Source organism: Phoca vitulina, unplaced genomic scaffold, assembly GCF_004348235.1.
Source record: "Phoca vitulina isolate PV1807 unplaced genomic scaffold, GSC_HSeal_1.0 scaffold23, whole genome shotgun sequence".
Lineage (NCBI taxonomy): Eukaryota > Metazoa > Chordata > Mammalia > Carnivora > Phocidae > Phoca > Phoca vitulina.
In genome coordinates, this window is record NW_022589726.1 from 19,177,081 (window position 1) to 19,196,892 (window position 19,812).

The 19,812-nt window shown below is 58.7% G+C and overlaps 1 protein-coding gene across 2 annotated transcripts; it reads right to left on the reverse strand.

Annotated features, from left to right (window-relative positions):
• Nucleotides 1-1,784: 1,784 nt before the first annotated feature.
• Nucleotides 1,785-16,091, reverse strand: ACVRL1 (activin A receptor like type 1). 2 transcript variants are annotated; one of them, XM_032421050.1, is made up of 10 exons: nucleotides 15,996-16,091; nucleotides 11,240-11,308; nucleotides 10,430-10,681; nucleotides 10,025-10,236; nucleotides 9,662-9,761; nucleotides 9,166-9,312; nucleotides 8,616-8,891; nucleotides 7,820-8,017; nucleotides 5,252-5,382; nucleotides 1,785-4,112 (listed from the first exon to the last, which is right to left on the reverse strand). In XM_032421050.1, exons 2-10 carry the CDS (start codon nucleotides 11,301-11,303, stop codon nucleotides 3,978-3,980), a joined length of 1,515 nt encoding a protein of 504 aa, XP_032276941.1. In that variant the 5' UTR covers nucleotides 11,304-11,308; nucleotides 15,996-16,091; the 3' UTR covers nucleotides 1,785-3,977. The 2 variants fall into 2 exon arrangements, with proteins under 2 accessions (XP_032276941.1, XP_032276942.1); XM_032421051.1 differs by lacking the exon at nucleotides 15,996-16,091 and having other exon boundaries at nucleotides 1,785-2,817; nucleotides 3,932-4,112; nucleotides 11,240-11,359.
• Between the last annotated feature and the right edge of the window lie 3,721 nt (nucleotides 16,092-19,812).

Genomic DNA, 19,812 nt, shown 5'->3' on the forward strand with positions numbered 1-19,812 from the left:
CAGAGAAGAGACTCATCTAGACGTGACACCCGCAGGGCAGCAGTGACAACACTTTAACCTGAAATCTGCCTGAAAATAGACTGTGTGTCTATGACATTATGCAAATTATATGCAAAGTCAAGAAGCCCTCTGTCTCTATTTCTAGCAAACTGAATGTGGCCCTGGTGGAAGCAGCTCCTTCCAAGAGTCGCCCACCTAGAGTGACGGCGGCACAGATAGCATCGGTCCCCGCCCCGGGAGACTGGACTCAGGCCGCGCACCCCTCCGCTCCGCCCCCAGGCCTGGGTCTCTTACACACAAGGAGGCCATGTCTTGGTCTGTTAGTTTTGATGCAAGGGAGGATTGGGGGGAAGCAGAGCACCCTCCTTGAAAGCTGATGTGGTGTGGGACTGAGGGAGACTGGTGACTCGGATGGAGGAAGGGAGAACTATCCTCCGGGGCCTGGGTTCCTTGAGACCTTGGCAGGGGAAGGGGTGGTCCTCAGCTTCGAAGCTCATGCTCCGAAGACCACCTTCACCCCCACTTGGGCATGTTACAGACACTCATCACCCCTTAGGGAGGGTTCTTATTACATAGATGATCCTCTCCCTCTTTGTACAGGTAAGGAAATTAGAGGTTGGGGCCCCCCAGGAAAATAGGGCAAAACTGCAAAGAAGTCAATGGGTTTTCTTCTTCCACAGGCAGGTTCCCTAGACTCCACGTGGGAGACAGTGGCTAGGACATGGTGATCTCCCAAGGACTCTTCTAACCCTGGAGGGCAACCAGTCGATTCTCCTTTCTCTGACCCCAGCCATGTCCACCCATAGTGTGGACATCAGGGTGGGGATGTAGGGACCAGGGAGGAGAAAGGCTGCCTTTGTGGGAGGCCAGGAACGCTCTAATTTCCCCAAAGCTGGTCTAAGAGTTCCTCTGGGAAGGAGGGTAATGCCTGGGGGAGGGAGGGGGCGGTCCATGGACACAGGCACCAGGCATGAGGCTGACTTGGGGTCTGCAGGGAGTCGGGTCGGTCCTGTGTGGTAGAAAGAATTAGGGTACCCTTTCTACGGTTCCCTAAGAGGGCCTCTAACACAAAGGCACAAATTTTCGAGGCTGGTAAGTCAGATGGAGGAAACCCTCTTTGTTTCTTTCAGTACCTTTCTCCCCCATGACACTTCCTTGCCCCCAGTTTCCCGGGGTTGGGGGTTGGGGAGGTGCTTTCTAAGCCCAGGATGCCAAGATGGGTCCCAGAGGATGATGAGCTCCTTCCCATTCTAGGGATGAGCGCGGAGTCCAGGCAAGGTGGGGGCCCCATCTGGGGAGGGAATCGAGAACAGAGAAATTGAGGCGGATGAGTGCACGCTGCCTCCGCGTAAAGACGCAGAAAGCTCCTTCTTAGGTGTGGTTTTCAGCGGACAGTCCCTGCAAACCGAGGCCCAGCGGAGCGCACGCACGCTGGCGCCGGGCGCGCGGGAGTCGGTCCCGCCCCGGGAAGGGCCCGCGGGTCCCGGCGCAGGGGCGGGGCGGGAGGCGGCCGCTGGGCAGCCGTTGGCCAGCAGAGGGCGGTGTGGCGGGCGCCACGAGCCGGCTGCTCCCAGCCCAGGGACAGAACTGAGATTTGGGCCGCCGCCGTGGGGTGGACGTCGGGCGCAGGGGTCTGCGCCAATTGTGACTTGTCCCCGCAGGGCAAAGACCGGGCATGATACCCTGGGACCCACTCCTTCCCTGCCCCGTCAGGTTTCCTCTGCAGCAAACCACTGCAGAGGCGCCAGCCTGGCAAGACTCAGCAGGAGCTCGAGATTCAAGCATGGTTTATTGAGGACCTACTATGTGCTAGGCACAAGCTAGGTGCTCCCACAGTGTCTCCAAGTAAGAGACTGTAATTTGGGCCCTGGCACACCTTCCTTCCTGCACTCAGAAGCACCAGGCACACTGTTCTCCCCAGGGCCTCCTTCCCTCCCTAGCCACTGGCTACTCTCTCCCAGCACCACCGCCCCTGTCACTCCGCCTCCTGCCTCAGACCTTCTCCCCCTCAGGGATTTTCCAGCCCCCCAGGGAGCTGTGGCCTTCCGTTTCTGGCTGTGGAGTCCCAGGAGGAGACACTTTGCACACCCCATCCAGCAGAGATCAAATCTGGCATGGGGAGGGGGGGTACTGTCTCCTGGGCTGGGTGGGTTCCAGTGACCAGAAGACATGAAAGTGTCCCGAGCTCATCGGAGGACCCAACAGGTCCCTCTCACTTTCTGTTTTCACCCAGTTTCACTTCCTGGTTGTGCTGCGGACCTTGCACAACATGGGGAGACAGGCCTGGGAAAGTGCCACGGTGGCTGGCGGAAGCAGCACGCAAGCCTCCTGGGGAGGTTGTGCTGGGTCATCCACAGCAGGAGGGGAGGAGGCTGTGTTTTTGTCACCTCCTGTGGAGAACTGAGGGTCCTTCTCCACCCAGCCCCGAGGGCTGAGATGCCAGGTCGTCCAAGCTTGGGACTGTCCTTGTCCCTAGCCTGAGCCCCTCCATCCCCCATCCCTCAGGCTCTACCTCCCATCCACCGACCTCCAGCCCATCCACCCGCCCAGGGTTTGGGGTAACCTCTTCATTGCATGGACATACACCCTTGACATTGCCAAATGCTGAACTTTCCATGTGTTTCTCCACAGCCACCAGGTTCTTCCTAGACACACGCTGTCTGGGGCCTGGCCAAGGCTGTGGGCCTGGGCCAGGGGCCAGTGGAGAGCAGGAACCTGGGCGCTGGAGGCTTGCTGGCTGGAGCCAAATGTCTTCTGAGCCTTGGAGGCCCTGCAGGAAGCCGGTCCTCAGCCCTTCTCAGTCCTGGGCAGAGAAGGCTAAGCCACAGAGTGGGGTGAGTGGCTGGTTTGCCTGCCACTAGGCCCAGGGCTGTCTGAACCCAAAGATGGCTACTGGTTTAAGGCAGGAATTGGGGCTTGTAGAATTTGTCTAGGAGGTCTTTCAGGCACTCCTGGCCTCAGATTAAGTTATTTTCAAGGCCCTACCTTGAGGTAAATTGCCAGGGGCTGGGGCAAAAGGAACAGAAGGGACTGATGAACTGACCTCTGACACAGGCTGAAATTTCAAAGAAAATCAGAGCTGAAAAAACCTCAAAGGACATCAGGACTGAATCTTTCAATATGTAGATGAGGAAACAAAGGTCCTGGACAGTGAAGGCCTCATTCTTGTCCCATGGAGCAACTGCCCAGGGCCAGAACCTGGGTCTCCTGACTCCCAGCTGAGCCTTTCCCGAGCTGTGCTTGGCTTTAGCATCTCCCAGTAGTTCTGAAGGTCCTGGGCCTCCCCCATCTGACCTATTACCTCCCCACCGTCCTCTGACCTGGACACACCTACAGCAGGATTCCCTGGGTTTAATGTCCTAAGATGTGAGCTAGGCTGGGGGTGGGGAAGGGGCCCAGGATCAGGCCCCAGCTCTCCCAGACAGCTGGTGCTCAGCTGGTGGGGTCTTGTCCAGGAGACAGAGGCCCCAGGCAAACCCACAGAGAGGAAATGATGGACCCTGGGTGTGAGGCTGATGCCAGAGGCGAGATGTATACTGAAGGCTAGACAGAGCCCTGTGTCACCCTGGCAGCTCTGGTGGGGCAGTGGGGTTGACCGAGGGCAGGGGGAAAAGTGCAGGCCCGGGCTCTGGGCCCGCGACTGGGATTCCCTGGTCTGGCCACCCTGGCTCTGGGGCCTCTTTTGCATCCTGTCCTGGGGGTGGTAGGGGCTGCGCCCAGGGCATGAGGGTGGAGAGGGAGCCAGGCGTCAGGGAGCCTGCTGCTTTGAGCAGGCCAGACGGCGGGGGGATCGGGTTTCAGCCCAGCTGTATTTTTGGCTGGATGAGCCGGCAGGCAGGCACAGCCGGGCCCGTAGAGGGGCACCCTCCTCCCCAGCACACAGACTCACACTACGTCTCTCTACCCAGATAGGCCACCGTCTGTCACCCACCCCACATGCACTGCAGGCAGAGGGGAGTCAGGCTTCAGGCCTGTGGCTAGTGAATCACTTTGGGCTTCTCGAGACCGTTGCTGAGCTTCTGCAGTGTCTTCTTGATCCGCAGCGCAGTGAGGCGGGCAGAGGGGTTGGGGTACCAGCACTCCCGCATCATCTGAGCCAGGCCTGAGAGGACCTGCGGGGGCGGGGAGAGGCAGAGGGGAGGAAGCAGAGACATGGGTCAGGAAAGCTGGAAAGGGGGCGGCAAGGAGGACACCGTGGAATGGGGAGACAGAAGAGGGAGGTGAGAGTGTTGAGGAGGGGAAGAGGAAAGCCAGTGTGGTATGAGGGGGAAGGGAGGCAAGGAGGAGAGGAGAGAGACACAGATAGAGAGGAAGACAGTGGAGTGAGAAGGGGGTGGAAGGCAGCAGGCAGGACAGAAAGACAGTTGTAACTCAGCTCTTCGGGTACACTCAGGCCCCCTTTGGTGAGGAGTGTCTGTGGAATATCTTATACCCGGGGAAGGGGAGATGTGCGAGCCTCGGGGGGGCCCCTCTGCAGCCGGACCCCAGTGTGGAGGGCAGTGTCTTCCAGCACCTCCGCCAGCCCTGGCCGGGCCCAGCGACCACTGCAGGAGTGTCCAGGTGGAACCCAGCCCAGGACGCTCAGTGGGCCCAGCATTCAAGCTGCCCCCTGACAGGGAATGTATGTGTGTGTCCGCAGAGCAGCGCATATATGTGGCTCTTTATGGACAGGCATGTTGTGCGGAAACATACATCTGTCTGTGTACGTATGTGTATATCATGTACAGTCACTCTTTCCGGAAACATCGGTTGAGCACTTCTTGTGGGCCAGCATAGCGATAGAGAACAGGGATATGAGGCGGCGAGGGAGACATGCTCTTTGTCCTCGCAGGACCAGCAGTCTGGCATGTATGTGCACGCCGCATACGTACCTGGGAGGATATGTTTACGTAGAAGCATGTGTACGCCTGTATGTGTTTACATACACGTGTGTATGTCTTACGTATGAATGTGGAGTGTTTTGAGAAAAAACAAAAACAAACAGCAACAGCAAAAGCTCATAGCAAGAAATGCAACAGAGAGACTCCGACTTTTCAGGCCAGATGGAAGGTTCTGAAAACCCCAGCATAACCCAAATCTCGGGGGTCCACAGGCCAGGGATGTGGGAGGGAGTACCCAGGGAGGGACCCTGGAATCTAGCCTCCGGAATCCCTGCTGGTGAGGCAGAGACCTCGGGCACGTGCTCCTCGGGCCAGAACTCCCAGCTGTGAGCCACCACCCCGTGCCACCCCAGCCCCCGCGGAGGCCTCACCGGGTCTGCAGCCAGCCGGTTGGGGATGGTGGGGGTCTGCTGATCAACACACACCACCTTCTTCATGTCCTCGAAGCTGGGATCATTGGGCACCACATCATAGAAGGGTGGCCTGTAGTCCTCCACGATGCCTGAGGATGGAGGGGGGGATGGGACAGTCACTCGGCACCCCAAGAAGGCTCCATACCATCCCGAGGAGAGCCTTGCCCACCTTCTGTCCCAGGGCCCAGAAAACCAGCTGTCTGACCCATGCTACCCCTGAGAGGGCCACTATAACGTCATCAATATGTTGACAAATAAGAATTACAGCTGTCGATCTTGGCACTCACCATGTGCCAGGCATTGTGCTATAAACACTTTCGTGCTCTACCTTCTTCATCTTTGCGACAACCCAATGGGTATTATTGTTACCTCTAGTTTACAGATGAGAAACTGATGCTCAGAGAAGTTGAGCCTAAGGTTACACCGCTAGTAAGGGCAGAGTCCAGGCTTAAACTCATCTCATCGGATTCCTGGGCCCGACCTTGTTCCAGTCCCTCCGTGGCTGCCTCCCACCCGGGCCCCGGGCACGGCAACCAGGTCCCAACTCTCCCAGATGCCCGATAGAAACGTTTACTGGCCACGTACGCTGTGCCAGGTGCTGTCCCAACAGCATTGCATCAAATCCCCACAACAACCCCATGAGATAAGTCATACTATTAGCTCCACTTTATGAACAATGGAACTAAGGCCAGAGGGGTGAAGAAACATGGCTAAAATCACACAGGTAAGTGAGTGACTGAGCTAAGATTTAAGCCCAGTTGGTCTAACCAAAGCCCACGCGCTTGACCTCCGAGCTCCGCTCACGGGAGGAGAGCTGGCCTACTGCTGGGGGACGATGTGGCACAAGGAGAAAGGGATTTTTACCCAGGTCCACGTAACAGCCACCCACCGTCAGCGACAGGCCCCGCTGCCCCCCCTCGGCCGCCTGCGCCGCTTCTCCTCGTCGTCCCTTAGCAGGAGCCTTCTGAAGATGCTGCGTGCAGAGCGGCGGACAGCTCAGGCGGAAGAGGCCAGACCCAGAGAAGGCGCCCCAGACCACCCCCCGGCCCTGCTTCCCAGCCTGAGGCGGGGGGCCGTGGCCACACAGCCACAACCTCAGTAGGGCCTACACCAGCTGTTCTCCCCGTGGCGGGCTTCCAGGCCGGCCCCTGTGCCGCTCGAGCCCTAATCAGTGCTGCATAGAGGCCTGAGCGTGTCTAATGGGCCTTTAATCAGTGCCGGGGCTGACACCAGATTACAGTGTTTATAATGCGCCACGAATCTGTGTGGGGCTGACAGAGCTTCCCTCCGCCCCAGGAGCCTGCAGTCCGCCTCCCCCTTCAGCCCTGGCCGGTCCAGCCTTCTCTTCCCGCCGGCAGCCTCCTCCAAGGGGCCTCGGCTCCCTCCAGGTGCCCCCTGCCCCAACCCTGACCCAGGGGTCTTTTGAGCCTCCTCGGGGAGTTCACACCTGAAGGGGCAGGAATCTGAGCCCCTCGAGAGTCTCCCAGAGAGACGGGTTACACCCTGGCCTCCACCTGTCGATGCTGAGGGTAAATGAAGCCTGGCATGGGGCTGGCTCCTAGCAGGCGCTCAGGAAATGAGAATGTCCCTGTCCTCAAGGAACAGAGCTCCAGTCATAACCTGAGGTTGTCCCCAACCTGTCAGGACCGCCAGCAATCCCTCCCCATAGACAGCCTCCACAGAGACCGACAAGCCTCCCCATCTGGCCCAGACCACCACCCAATACCCATCCACTCCAGGGCTGGGAGGGCACCGGCCACAGGGCTGCCCCTGTACCGGCCAGTGGGAATGAGGGCCCTCTACCTGCTCCCAGCCCCTCCAGAGGCACCCCCAGTCACAATGAGGCAGCGATAAGCAGGCAGTGCAGATGCTGTTATATCCTGCATGTTTGTAGCAAAGAAACCACGGCCCCGGAGTCAGATTGCCTGGTTTCAGACCCTGGTGCTGCCTCTAGGCAGCTCTGATTCTGGACCTCAGTACCCTCACCTGTGAAATGGGGATGATACTGTGTCAGGCATTCGTTATTACAATCAATTGCCACGAATATTCACTGAGCCCCAGAATAGCTCCAGATACTATCCTAGGATTATCTCAGCAACTAGAACTATCTTCATTCTCATTTTCAAATGAAACTGAGACCCAGAGGGTTTAAGTAACCTGCCCGTGGTCAGTGGCAAATCAGGAAGGGAACCTAGGCAGTCTGATTCGCAGCCCATGCTCTTAACCACGAAGTGATACCACCTCTTGCCAACACGGGATGATGAACTAAGATAATACACGGCTATAGCATGTTTAAGCTCATGTGTCAGCTCAGAAGTTAGCTGCTACTGATATTTCTGGTACTACTACTTATCCAAGATTTCACAGCCAAACAGCGCCACAGGGTCACACCTTAAAAGGTCGCTCAGTTGAACCCTCAGGCCATGGGCACCATCCACACAGGAAGCCCCTGTCTCCTGCCTGTCCCGCCTGTCTAGCCATCTGCCCCAGGCCTCTTTCCCCACCCTGTGCAGGGCTGGCCCTCACCGTTGACAATGGTCCGACGGGCAATCTCCCACAGCACCAGGCCAAAGGCCCAGATGTCTGTCCACTTGTAGGACTCGAAGCAGTCGGTGCGGATCTGCTCTTCCAGCACCTCGGGGGCCATGTACCGCTTGGTGCCCACTCGCGGGTTGTTGCCGATGTCCAGGTAATCACTACTCTGGGAGTGCATCACAGCCAGGCCTGTGGGTACCAGGCCTGTCACTCCTGCCGCTCACCCGAGCCCACAGGCAGGGTGGCCCCAGAGGCTGGGGTGCAGGAGGCAAGGTGGGCGTGGAGAGAGATGGTGGGACATGGAGCCCCAGGCAGACGGAGACCTGCCTGGAGGCGGGCTGGGAGACCGCAGCCACCCGGAGCCCACCTGTCCTGGTTATGCTTGTGTAGCCCTCCCGCGAGGTGCCCAAGCGCCCGGAGAGACGTGAGTCGGCAAGGCAGGCGTTATTGTGCCCATTTCACAGAGCAGAACCCCCAAGGCCTGGTGAGGAGAGCAATGCAGTTAAGTGAAGCCAGGGTGAGAACCCAGGTTCCTGGTGCCCTGCCCCTTTCTCCCAACTCCTGGAGCCAGGGCGGTATGCTGGAAGGAGCTGCAAGGAAACCTGTGGGGCTCTCGCAGAGGTGAAATGAGATAACACACGCGCCAGGAGGTTTTAAAGCACCAATTGGTAGCGTCCTTGTCGCCACACACACTCACGCACGAGCAGGCAAAGGCAGAACCTAGTGGGGAGGGAGGGGGCTCGAACCCCGCGCCCTGCAAAGGGCCCGCCCCTGCGCAGCAGCTCACCCAGGTCGGCGAGGCAGCACTGCAGGTTGCTCTTGACCAGCACGTTGCGGCTTTTGAGGTCTCGGTGGGCGATGGCCGGCTTGCCCTGCGTGCCGAAGATCTCCACGTGCAGGTGAGCCAGGCCGCAGGCGGCCGACACAGCCAGCCTGAGGGCCAGCTGGGGCTCCAGCGTCTGCCTCTGCAGGAAGTCGTAGAGCGAGCCGTGCTCGTGGTAGTGCGTGATGAGCCAGAGCTGCGTGCTCGAGTTGCGGGAAGTCATGTCCGAGGCAATAAAGCCTGTGGGCAGAGGGTCAGGGGGCTCAGCCAAGGGGCGAGGGAGAAGGGAGGCTGGACTGATCGGGGTCAGGGTCAGGGCTGGGGCTGGGGACAGAGGACAGACGGTCAGGGCAAAGCTGGGGCTGGGCTGGAGGCCGGTCTGGCTTAGGTCCGAGAGGAAGCTGGAGTCAGAGGTCAGGGCTGAGGGGCCGACGGGAGTCCTTCAGGACTAGGTCGGTGTCCCTGAGTGCAGGGGGCTGAGCCCCTGGCCTGGCTTAGCATATGCCCCACTCGCCTAGAATGTTGTCGTGTCTGAGCAGCACTGTATTGTAGATCTCGGTCTCCCGGAACCAGGACTGTTCATCCCTCGAAGAGAAGATCTTGACGGCCACGCTCTCACCATGCCACAGGCCACGCCACACCTCGCCATAGCGGCCCTTGCCTGATCCGATGGGGGGCGGGATGGGAGAGGTCACATTTGGGCCCGCACAGCCCCTGGGCTTGGGGATCCCCAGAAGAAACCCCCATCTTGGTGCTACACTGACCCCCAACTGCAGAACCACTGACGTTTATGTTTCGCTTAATCCAGCCCCAGCCCCAGCCCCATTTGCCTTGTTGCCCCCAGCACCTACAGAAGGATCTAGCCCTGACCCATCTCCAAGCCACTCCCTACCCAGCAGAATTCCCATTCGGGGCCTGGCCCTGCCCACGACTGCGAGGCCAAGAGCTGCTCACTCCTGAAAGCTCATGGGAGCCCTTGGTCCCATCCCCCGGGCTCACCCATGGCTCACCTACACACTCCACAAGGGCCACTTGTCGTGCCACTGTCCTTTGCACCAGGAAGGGGAGTCCTGAGCCACTGCCCGTGGTGCAGTCACTGTCCAGGAGATCCTGGGGGGTACGGACAGGCCACTGAGAGGCTGCCCCCACCTGGCCCAGCCCATTTCTTCCTCCTTAAGCTGGGCCCTGCTGCTGTGTCCCCACATGCTCCTCACTCGCCCACTCCCCCCCCCCCCCACACACCCCCACTAAGATCTCGGAGTGTCTGCGATTGTGCCTTTCTTGGCTACCTGTCCCTCAGCACCCCCTCTGATTCTGTGGCTCCTGTCTCCCCCTCTCCCCCTTCTGCATCCCAGGTTCCCCCAGGCCCATACCCCCAGCATGCTGTCCCCCTGCTCAGATGCCTTCAGGATGAGGCTGGACTCGCCCAGCTCGCTGTGCAGGCCCCGCTGCTTCTCCTGCCTCCGCCGGACATGCCACAGGCCCAGGGCACCCAGGGCCACCAGGGCCAACAAGGCCAGCACGGGGCCCAGGATCAGAGGCAGCTGGCCATCTACCTTCGGCTGCTCCGGAGGAATCTGGGTGGCTGGTGGAGGGGATACACTGAGGCCCAGCTTCGACCAGGCCAGACCCGCCCCCCCCAACCTGGCCACTCTGCCAGTCCGATCCCAGGGTCCTGCCTCCCCCCTCCCCGCCCCCCAGCCAGAGCACGAGGCGGGAGCAGGGCGGGGCGGAAGGTCCGAGAGGATGGGGAGGGCGGGCCGCGGCGGCGCACGTACCCTCCAGCACCAGGGACACGTTGTGGTTGCACAAGGGGCTGTAGCAGCAGTAGTGGTTCACGAACTCGGTGGGGCGCCCGCGGCACAGCTCCTCGTGCAGGCTCCCACAGCCCCGGTGCTGCTGGGGGCGTTGGCCCTCCTCCCGCACCAGCACGACCGTGCACCAGGCCCCCTGGCACGTAGGCCCCCTGCAGTGTGGGCTCTCACAGGTGCAGGTCACCAGCGGGCCCCGAGAGGGCTTCGTGGGGTCGCCTGGGATACACACCGGAAGCTCAGCCACTCTGGGCCCGACCCCTAGGCAGGGCCTCACACCCGGGTCTGTCCAGTTACACCTCCCTTCTGACCTCTCAAACACACCCCCTGAAGCCTTGGTCCTTTAGTCCCATCCTTAGATTATCCTTCCTTCCAGAACCTTACCCTCTGACACAATGAGAACCAGGCTACTGTCCCTTCCCTGATCCTAGGACCTTCGCTCCCGGTTCTAGGCCCAGCCCTGGCTCCCAGCCCCAACCCTGAGGGCTCTCCCAGGCCCTCCCTGCCAACGTGCCCACTCTCTGCACCCCCCAGGTAGAGTTTCCCACCCTGGAGGCCAGTAGAGCACCATCCTGTGGGTTTGGATCAGAAGGACAGCAAAGGAGGGCTGGGGTAGCGGGGGCTTTAGTCTAACTGAGGCTGCCTCCCACCCTCCAGCCAAGCTCCTAAGTGCCCCCTCTCCCCAGCTCCTCAAATTCAGCCCCAGCAAGAGCTGAACCCAGCCAGCCCTTTCCCCATCCAGGCCCCCTGTCCCCTACCTGCTTCCCTAGTACTTACCCTGGGTCAGGCCCAAGGCCATCAGGAGCATCAGAAAGCCTCTCCTGGGGAGGTCCAAGGTCATGGTCTCTGCAGAGGACAGGGGGTACAGTAAGATCTGTGAAATGTGATCCCCTCGGTGTTTTCAGCCACTGATTGTGGGTCCCTCCCACCCAGAGGAAATCACTGGGAGTTTTTGGGGGGGCAGGGAAGCCTCCTCCCTACTCCCTGTGTCTGGCTTTGGGGCGGGGCCTGCAGGGGAAGTCCTGGTTCACTTCCCCATGGAAACCATCCTCTTAGGGGTAAAGGGTGGGGGAGCCATGTTTAAGTGACGGAGAGTTTGGGGGACTCCCAGCTATTTACCCCTGCTTCTGAGTTCAGACTGGAGGGTACAGAGGGCATGAGGCCAGGGTAGAAGGAGCATCCTTTCAGCAGTGCCCCCCCACCCTTCTGTCCTCTGCCTCCTGCCCACCCCACCCCACCCCCGTCCACCCCTTTCCCAGTGCCCCCACCCCCCTAGCACTGGCTGCCTCAAACATAAACAGGCTCCTGTCTTCACTTCCTGCCATTCAGGGTCCCGCCAAGCTGGGAACAGGAATCAAGATTGTTTAGATTGGGGTCTGGATAGAACAGGCAGGAGTCACGCACAGCAGAGAGCTCAGGGGATATTCTCAGGGCAGGCTGGGGTGGCTACAGGGTCTGGAAGAGCCGCCTGGGGCTGGGACAGCCCCATGGCAGAATTCTAGGGGGACACCGTGGGAACCACAAAGCCCAGCTCCTTATTTTAGAGAAGATGGAGATTAAGCCTCAGACAGAGGAGGAGACTCGTCCAAGGTCAGACTTGTCCAAGGTCAGTGGCAGTACCAGGAGTACACCCCAGGTGTCCAGACTCCCAAGCCACTGCTTTCTCCATTCTGTCTCCCAATCCAGGTGGCAGCCTGGGTCTGAGCCCTCAGGGTTGTACAACCATACAGATCTTGAACAGCGCTTGCTCATGCCAGGTGTGAAGAAACCTCTCTACACCTCACCAGAGTATAAGATGCCCTCTCTGAGCCATTCCCTAGCCCCCTTCCTTCTCTCTCCTTGCTGTCCTGGGAAGGGGTGGGGGTAGGGCCAGTGAGTGTGGGAGGGGAAGTGAAACATACTTAGGCACTGAATGTTTGACCTTCCGTGGCTGGTTAAGGTTGAACTTTTCCAGAAGTGTGGTAGAGAGTGTTAGGGAAGTAATTCTGATCTCTGATAGTCCCCAACCCAGGTCCCAAACCATCTAGTACTCCAGAAGCCACCCCCTTCTTCATTTCTCAAAGGTTGAGAACAAGAAGATAAGGGCTGATGCTGCAGCAAGGACTGAGGTCAGACAGCAAGAAGGACTTTCTGAACGGTGGCGAGTGTGCAGGTGTGTGCCTGGGGACAGGATCCCCAGGCAGGAGCAGCTAACACGAGGGAGAGGGAGTGTCTTTGGCATAACACAGCTGGGAGGGCTGGCTGGCTGGCCACATGGGCTTCGGCAGGCCCACAGTCTAAGAATGGGGTACCAAGGGGCGCCTGGGTGGCTCAGTTGTTGAGCGTCTGCCTTCGGCTCAGGTCATGATCCCGGGGTCCTGGGATCGAGCCCCGCGTCGGGCTCCCTGCTCGGCGGGAGGCCTGCTTCTCCCTCTCCCACTCCCCTGCTTGTGTTCCTGCTCTCGCTGTGTCTCTCTCTGTCAAATAAATAAATAAAATCTTAAAAAAAAAGAATGGGGTACCAAATGAAGCTCCATGGTGCTGAGGCTCTGAGGGCAGGATGGTTGGGGGTAGGGGGGGCTCACGGGCCTCTCTGGCTGGTGGCAGCTCTGGTCTTCCTGCCTGGGCTTCCTCTGCCCCAGAGGCCCAGGGCTGGGGGAGGAAACAGAGCCTTGGGCTGCTGCAGCTGTGTCCCCAGCCTCTTGCCTGACCTCCTGCCTCTTGCCCTTCCCGGCAGGCAGTGAGGGCTGTGGCAAGCACTCAGCAGCGGGACTGGTAGCTGGGGAAGGAGGCCCAGACGAGCTGAATTTGCCCACTGGAGTAGGGGCGGGAAGCCATCCATGGAAGCTTTTGCTTGCCCAGAAAGCCGCTAAGGAGAAAGTATGGGGCAGGAAGGAAAGGGTGGATAACAGTAAGGATGAAATTGGGCATCCTTTTCGGATTCTCTACCCATGCGTCCCCTTCTCTGTGCCCCAGTGTACCCCCTTACCTACTTTATTATGCATCAGAATCGCTTGAAGCGCTTCGTCAGAAATGCACATTCTTTGGTCTCACCCCCTACTTCCAAATTCTGACTTCAGTCCATCTGGGACCAGCAAAAGGTCTCCAGGTAATTCTCATCAGTTGCATGGGTACCACCCCTTGAGAAATGTGTCCTACATGGTGCTAAATCTGGTCCACGTGTTTTCATTTCACTGTGTGGGGCCCTGCTGGGGGACCAGGAGCAGGGTGCAGAGGGCAGAGACTCTCACTCCCACCAGGGCACCTTCCCACCGCCCCCCAACTGGAGAAGCCAGGGACTTGGAGACACTGCTGAGGGACAGCGGGGTGAGGGCTTTGTTCTCCAGCATCCCAGGCTCAGCCATGGTGCAGGGAGGGCCTGGCAGCTTTTGCAGAATCCACCTCTGGTCTAATCTCAGGAATATGGTGGAGTAAAATTGTGACTCTCCAGCCTTTAACCGGGCCCAGCATGGAGTGAAGTACAGGAGGGTGCTGAGTCCTGACCAGTCTGAACTCCAGGCGACCCTGAATGATTGGCCCAGACACCGGACTCTAGCACAGACTCCCGGGGACGGGTGGCATCCCTCCACTTCGAAGCTGGAAGATCTTCTGCTGACAGAAGCATCACTGCTGTTGGCCAGAAATCCCAAGTGCCAAACTAATTTCAAACGTTATCTTACCACCATGAGAGCCTTCATAATAAGAATTAACCGTCTCTGAATACTAGTTATGTGCTAAGGACTCAGTTTTGACGGTTCAACTCATTTAATCCTGGCAACCATCCAGTGGGGAAACTGAGGCTCAGGGATGTTAAGTTTCTTGCTTACAATCACCACGTGTGTCCTGATCGACTTAAATTGCTGGTAGTATTGGTATGCTGGTAATAAATGGTAATAAGTCCTCACTTGGACATTTTCTGCCTCCAATTCTTGGGTGTTCAGTGAGTCCCTCAAAGGAGGAGAAAGAGCAAGTGGGTTTTGCGGACAGTAACAGATTGCACAGAGCTGTTGTCATCGCTGGGTGCCCGATGCGGGTTTGTTTAGATGTGAAGACAGAAATCATCTGCTTGCTGTGGGCTTAGTCTTCAGTGGAAGAACCAGAGTCGTGGTGCGCTCAGAAGGTGTCCGTCATTCTGTTTCTCCTCGGCACGCCCGACGCGCCGTCACAGGGCTGCAAGAGCCTCGCTCAGTGCGCCAACAAGGCTTAGCCAAGCAGCGGAGGGCTAGACTGAGCTGCCCCGTCCCATACACACAACACTTTCATTGCCATCACCTCCCTGGCCCTTCACAGCCGTGGGATGAAGCATCAAACCTTGGTCTTAGGGCCAGACTTCTAGAAGGGGCGGGCAGCACCGGACAAACAGGGGTCAGGGTTCAAATCCTGCCTCTACCTGGGTTCAAATCCTGCCTCTGGGTTCAAAGCCTGCCCCTGCCACTTAGAGCTATGAGATGTGGGGCAAGTTACTTAAACTTTCTGAGGCTTAGGCTTCCCTACAAAAAATGAGAATAACAAGAGTGCTCATTTCAGGGGTACACTGTAGTAAACTTATTTAGCAGAGTACTCAGGGGCACACAGTAAGCGCCTAATAAATGCCACCCCAAAACCCAACAGCACCGTTTACACCATCCATGGGGCTTTGGACAAGTGACTCAGGTCTGAACCTCTTTCCCTTCCAGGACCTGTCCTGCTAAATTGTGGCCAGGATTACATGAGAAAAATGTAGCTAATGTACATCTAAGACTACACAGTAGGTCCTCAGTAAATGGTATCTGTTTTTACCACCCAAAGAAATGGGAGGACAGGCATTAGGGCAAATGGGGCAGAGAGGGATCAGAGAGGACAGACCCCGACTCAGGCCGAAGCTGCCCCTACAGAGAGGGTGAGCACTATAGTCCACTACGCCCCCGTCCTTCAAGAAGAAAAGCGAGGTGGGTAGCCAGCCCAGAGATGCCCTTAACAGCACTGACCTCCAGGGCCGGCTGAAAACCTGGGGTCCCAGCCTGCAGGGAGACTGGGAAAGCCTCTGGCCTGGATCCCCAGGGAAGGCCATGGCATGGGGATTATCTGACCATACAGGGTTGGAGGTGAGGTTTGTAGGATGGAATGACAGTGGCAGATTCCTTAAGCAAGAACTGCAAAAGGCTGGTTTGGGAGGTGGGCTTCAAGTGGGGGGGGGGGCTCAACAGGGTTGGAAGTAGATGCTCACTCTCAGGCGAAGGCGGCTGCCTGGAGGGACATGTGACCCTTCGTCTGGGAAGAAGAGCAGGAATCCCTTCTGCCCATTTTACAGATGAGGCTAGGGGAGCAGAGAAGTTAAGTGACTGGCCCCAGGAGCCGGAAGTTTTCTGATTCCCAGCCCGGGTTCGGCCCAGTCTGCTCCAGTCTCAGAAACGTCACGGGCAGATGTGCGGGGAAGGCGAGGGGCAGCTCGCCCTAGTGAGGAGCCGGGACTGACCCTACGGCGACCTCTCTGAGGTGCTCTCTGGGATCTGCCCCAAGAAGGGCCAGTGCGGGGTGGAGGGGGGGGTCAGGCGGCCCGCGGACCCGGACTCACCTCTGGGCCCGCCCTGCGGGCAGGGGGCCGGGCGCCTCCCCTCCCCGGCGGCGGCCGCGGTAGCCGGGCGAGCGCTGGACGGCTGCGGGCGCGGGTCGTGCGGGGCCTGGGACGGTGCTGGGGCCCGGGAGGGGCTCGCTCGGCGCGGATGGCGCGGCGGCCTCCCGGGACTGGGAAAGGGGCTGGAGCAAAAATGTTTCTTATTCCAGCGTCTTCCTGCCTGGCCCGGCTCCACCACTCCCTCCTAATAAACCGTTTCCTATTGCCCAACTAGCCGACGGGCCGCCCGCTCGCCCCTCGCTGGGGCCGCAGGGCCCGGACCCTCCCCCGCGCGGCTCCCAGAACCCGAGGGCAGCCGCCACCCTCGGCCGCCCCCCGCCCGGGGATCGCGGCTGCGCCCCCGCCCCGAGCCTCCCACATCCGCCTCCCCGAGGGGGCGGTCCTTGGACTCGGGCCGCGGGGGTCTCCGTGGGGATCAGGCCCGGAGCCGTGGGACCCGGAGCCGAGGCGGGAGCCACGGTCTGAGGGCCGGCCCGAGGAAGGGATGGAGGGGGAGGCGCCCCCTCCCGCTCTGAGCCGCGGAGGGGGCGGCCTGGCATCCGGGACTGGAAGGGGGGCACCAAGCGCAGGACCGCGGGGAGAGGGGCAGGGGAGGTGACTTACCTGTCCTCCCACCCTCAGCTCCTGGTCCTGGACCTAGGAGGCCCAGTGCAGCCGGGGCACAGTTTGGGGCTGGCAGGGTCCGAAATATTTTAGCCCCGCCCTCTCTGCCCCCTACCCCCGCCCCCGAGGACTCCCCACTCGGTCCAAATCTTTCAGCCTCCTCCTTCTTGCCCCTTCACCCCCTCTTGTTCACTCCCGTCTTCCGCAGCCTCTCTCTGCTCGGCGCAGGGTAAACAGGCCCAGATGGGGCTGCTCTGGGTCAGTGGTGAGAACAGAAGAGCCCCTCCAGCCACAGCACAGCTCAGTGACAAGGACGCCTCTCCCTCCAACGCTTGGCCAGAAATGGAAGGAGAGGCTAGGGGCTGCCTTGGATGCTCCCTTCCAGGCAGGCCCTCACCCCACCAAATGGAGATGGGGTCTGGGACCTATGTGGGGACACTGATGGGACAAGGCAGACAAGGCACTGGGGAGCGGAGCAGAACGGCTTCTCCCCCAGAGAGAGACTCGCTCTTCCTCCTGATTCCTTTGCAGAGGCTCAGAACACTGACATCATCGTCTTGCTCTGCTCCAACCACTGTGAGCACCCTGAAGGCAGGACTTCATTTCTAGCCTCCTGGTTATCCACAAAGACCCTGAAGTCTGGGAATCCAGACTAGTTGCGTGACCTTAGACAAGTGACGCCTCTCCATGCCTCACTCCCCCCATCTGCTAAATGGGCATAATCAACAACACCAGCCTCTCAGGGTCATCGTGAGGATGAAGGCCATGGCGCTTATCTCAGTGCATAGTGAAAATGCCGGCTGGCTGTGCCTGCCACAGGGTAGGCCCTCAATGAACGTGTTAAATTAAAAAAAAAAAAAGCTGGGGAGGTGGTAGCCTCAGAGCTAAGCGGAAAGAGCAAGTATTGGAAGCAGAAGCGGACCTCTAAGGTGTCTTCCTCTAAGAAGATTGTGTAGAATGGGCCAGGGACACCCCCCCCCACCACCCTCTGCTGGGAATAGAGGCTGGGGGGACATCAGCTAAAGGCTCAGCCAGCCATCAATTGCTGACCGACCTCACTTCCTCTGCTGAAACCCTCCCCAGCCCCCACCGCGCAGCTGCTTCACAACTTGTGAGCATTGTGAATTCCAAAACCAAGGCACACCCAAATTTCAGTGTCAGGACAGAGCTGTGTCCTGCAGCCAATAGGAAGTACTATGGGATTACGGTATCTGCTCTTTCAGATTATAGTGGCCACATCGGAGTATGGCCTCCTGTCCATCTTTCATACCCACTCTCCACCCCCCCCCCAAGCCGTTCTGGCTTCTGATAAACTTCTCCCAACCCCAGCCCATGGATCTCTGTCCTGGGAGGTGGAAGTGGGGGCTTCCCCAAGGGAAGCATTCCATCTGAGACACACAGCGAACACCAAAACAGTGACATGGCTATAGGGCAGAGTAGCTGGTGAGAGTCGGTGGGGACGGGGGACTTTATCTGGGAAGGGGTCATGAAACAGATGAAAGTAGGGTCGCGTTTGGAGGAGGAAAACAGGGCCTGATGGAGAACTGGGGAACGGGAACGTCAGTCCCTGCCGGAGATCCCCCCACCTCGCCAGAGCACTGAGTGTTCTGGACCCCGACTGGGGCTCTCTGGGGCTTCTTGTGATCCCCAGGCGTTCTAGAACACACAGAGAACCTGGGGAAGGCATCGAGGAGGGACGTAGAGTTGGAGAAAGCCCTGGAGACTCAGCCCAATGAGGAAAGGGAAAAGGAATTACAAACTGTGTCCAAGTGTACAAAATTAATTACTCAGAAGGACCAGCTGTTCCCCATATTCAGTGAGGACAGAACAAGAGGAAACAGGCTGAAAGGGCTACGATTTGAATTTAGATATTCAGAAGGATTTCCCAGCAGTGTGTGAAACAGAGGCCTGGAGAGCCTAGGGAGGGTACGTGGGGTGAAACTCCAGGAGATTCTTACCTGTGGAAGGCAGGTGACACGGAATCCCGCATGAAGGGCAGGAGATTGGACAACTTGTGCTTTCAGAACCAGCTATAAGTATCAGGTTCAAGCGTCACTTTTGACACCTGGGCAGGGCCAACTTCGCGGGTATTCGACCCGTGCAGATGCACAGGACCCCACGCTTGGCTTAATGCTCTGCCATTGTCATCTTGAAATTCTTAATAATGTTTGAACCAAGGGCCCGGCATTTTCATTTTGCACTGGGCCCCACAAATTATGCAGCTGGTTCTGCACCAGAATGAGTAGGAAGAGAATGCGGGGCGGGGGGGGGGGGGGGGGGGGGGGGGGGGGGGGAATTAGCAGAGGGTGAGCTAGGCTTTGCTTCATTTAAATTGCAGAGTGGGAGATTTAGATCAGCCAACCTTAGGGATTTTTCAAATGCAAGAGACATGGAAACAGTAGAACAAGGTTCTACTACCTGAGGAGGAGAAAGAACCGCGGGTCTCCTTTAGGAGAGAAGGGGGGCAGATACCTGTGAATTCCATTTGTCCATCTCTTCAACACAGAAGACAGAGTGAGCCTTCTGGGCTGGCTGCAGACTGAGTTTTGCCAGGAGAGGGAGGGAGAAGTGACCTCTCTAGGTCTCCTTCAGCTCTGAGCAGAAGCACCATCGATCATGTCCTGAAGACAACAGTAACCCAGGAGGCGTGGGGCCTGGGTTTCGGGCCTGGATCACCTCTCTGGGCCTCAGTTTCCTCCTCTGGACACTGAGGGGTTTAAACCAGATACCTCCAAAGGTCCTGCCCAGCCTTATATTATCTTGTTTGGCTCTACAATTCAGAAAATGGTCCCACGCCGGGTCCATCGCAGCTCAGGCTTCAAGTCAATGTGGCGGGTGCTAAGGTTTGGGGAGGGGGCGGCAGCCAGAGTCCACCCAGCACCTCGGGAAGAGGCTGCCAGACAGGGGCCAGATTGCCAGACTTGGAGCCACCAAGTCACCTTCCTCTTCCTCTCCAGGATGTCCCCTAGATGGGTTCATCCGCTCCTTGCCTACCCCTGAGCCATCAGGATGACTCAGCTCAGGATGGAGCCTCTGAAGGAAGGGACGGTATGTCAGGGCAGCGGTCTGAGACTAGGCGGTGCCCACACAACGCCTCAGGGTGAGTTGCCATGCAGCCCGGGCTCTGCGGAGGGGCAGGCCAGTGACCTCTGCA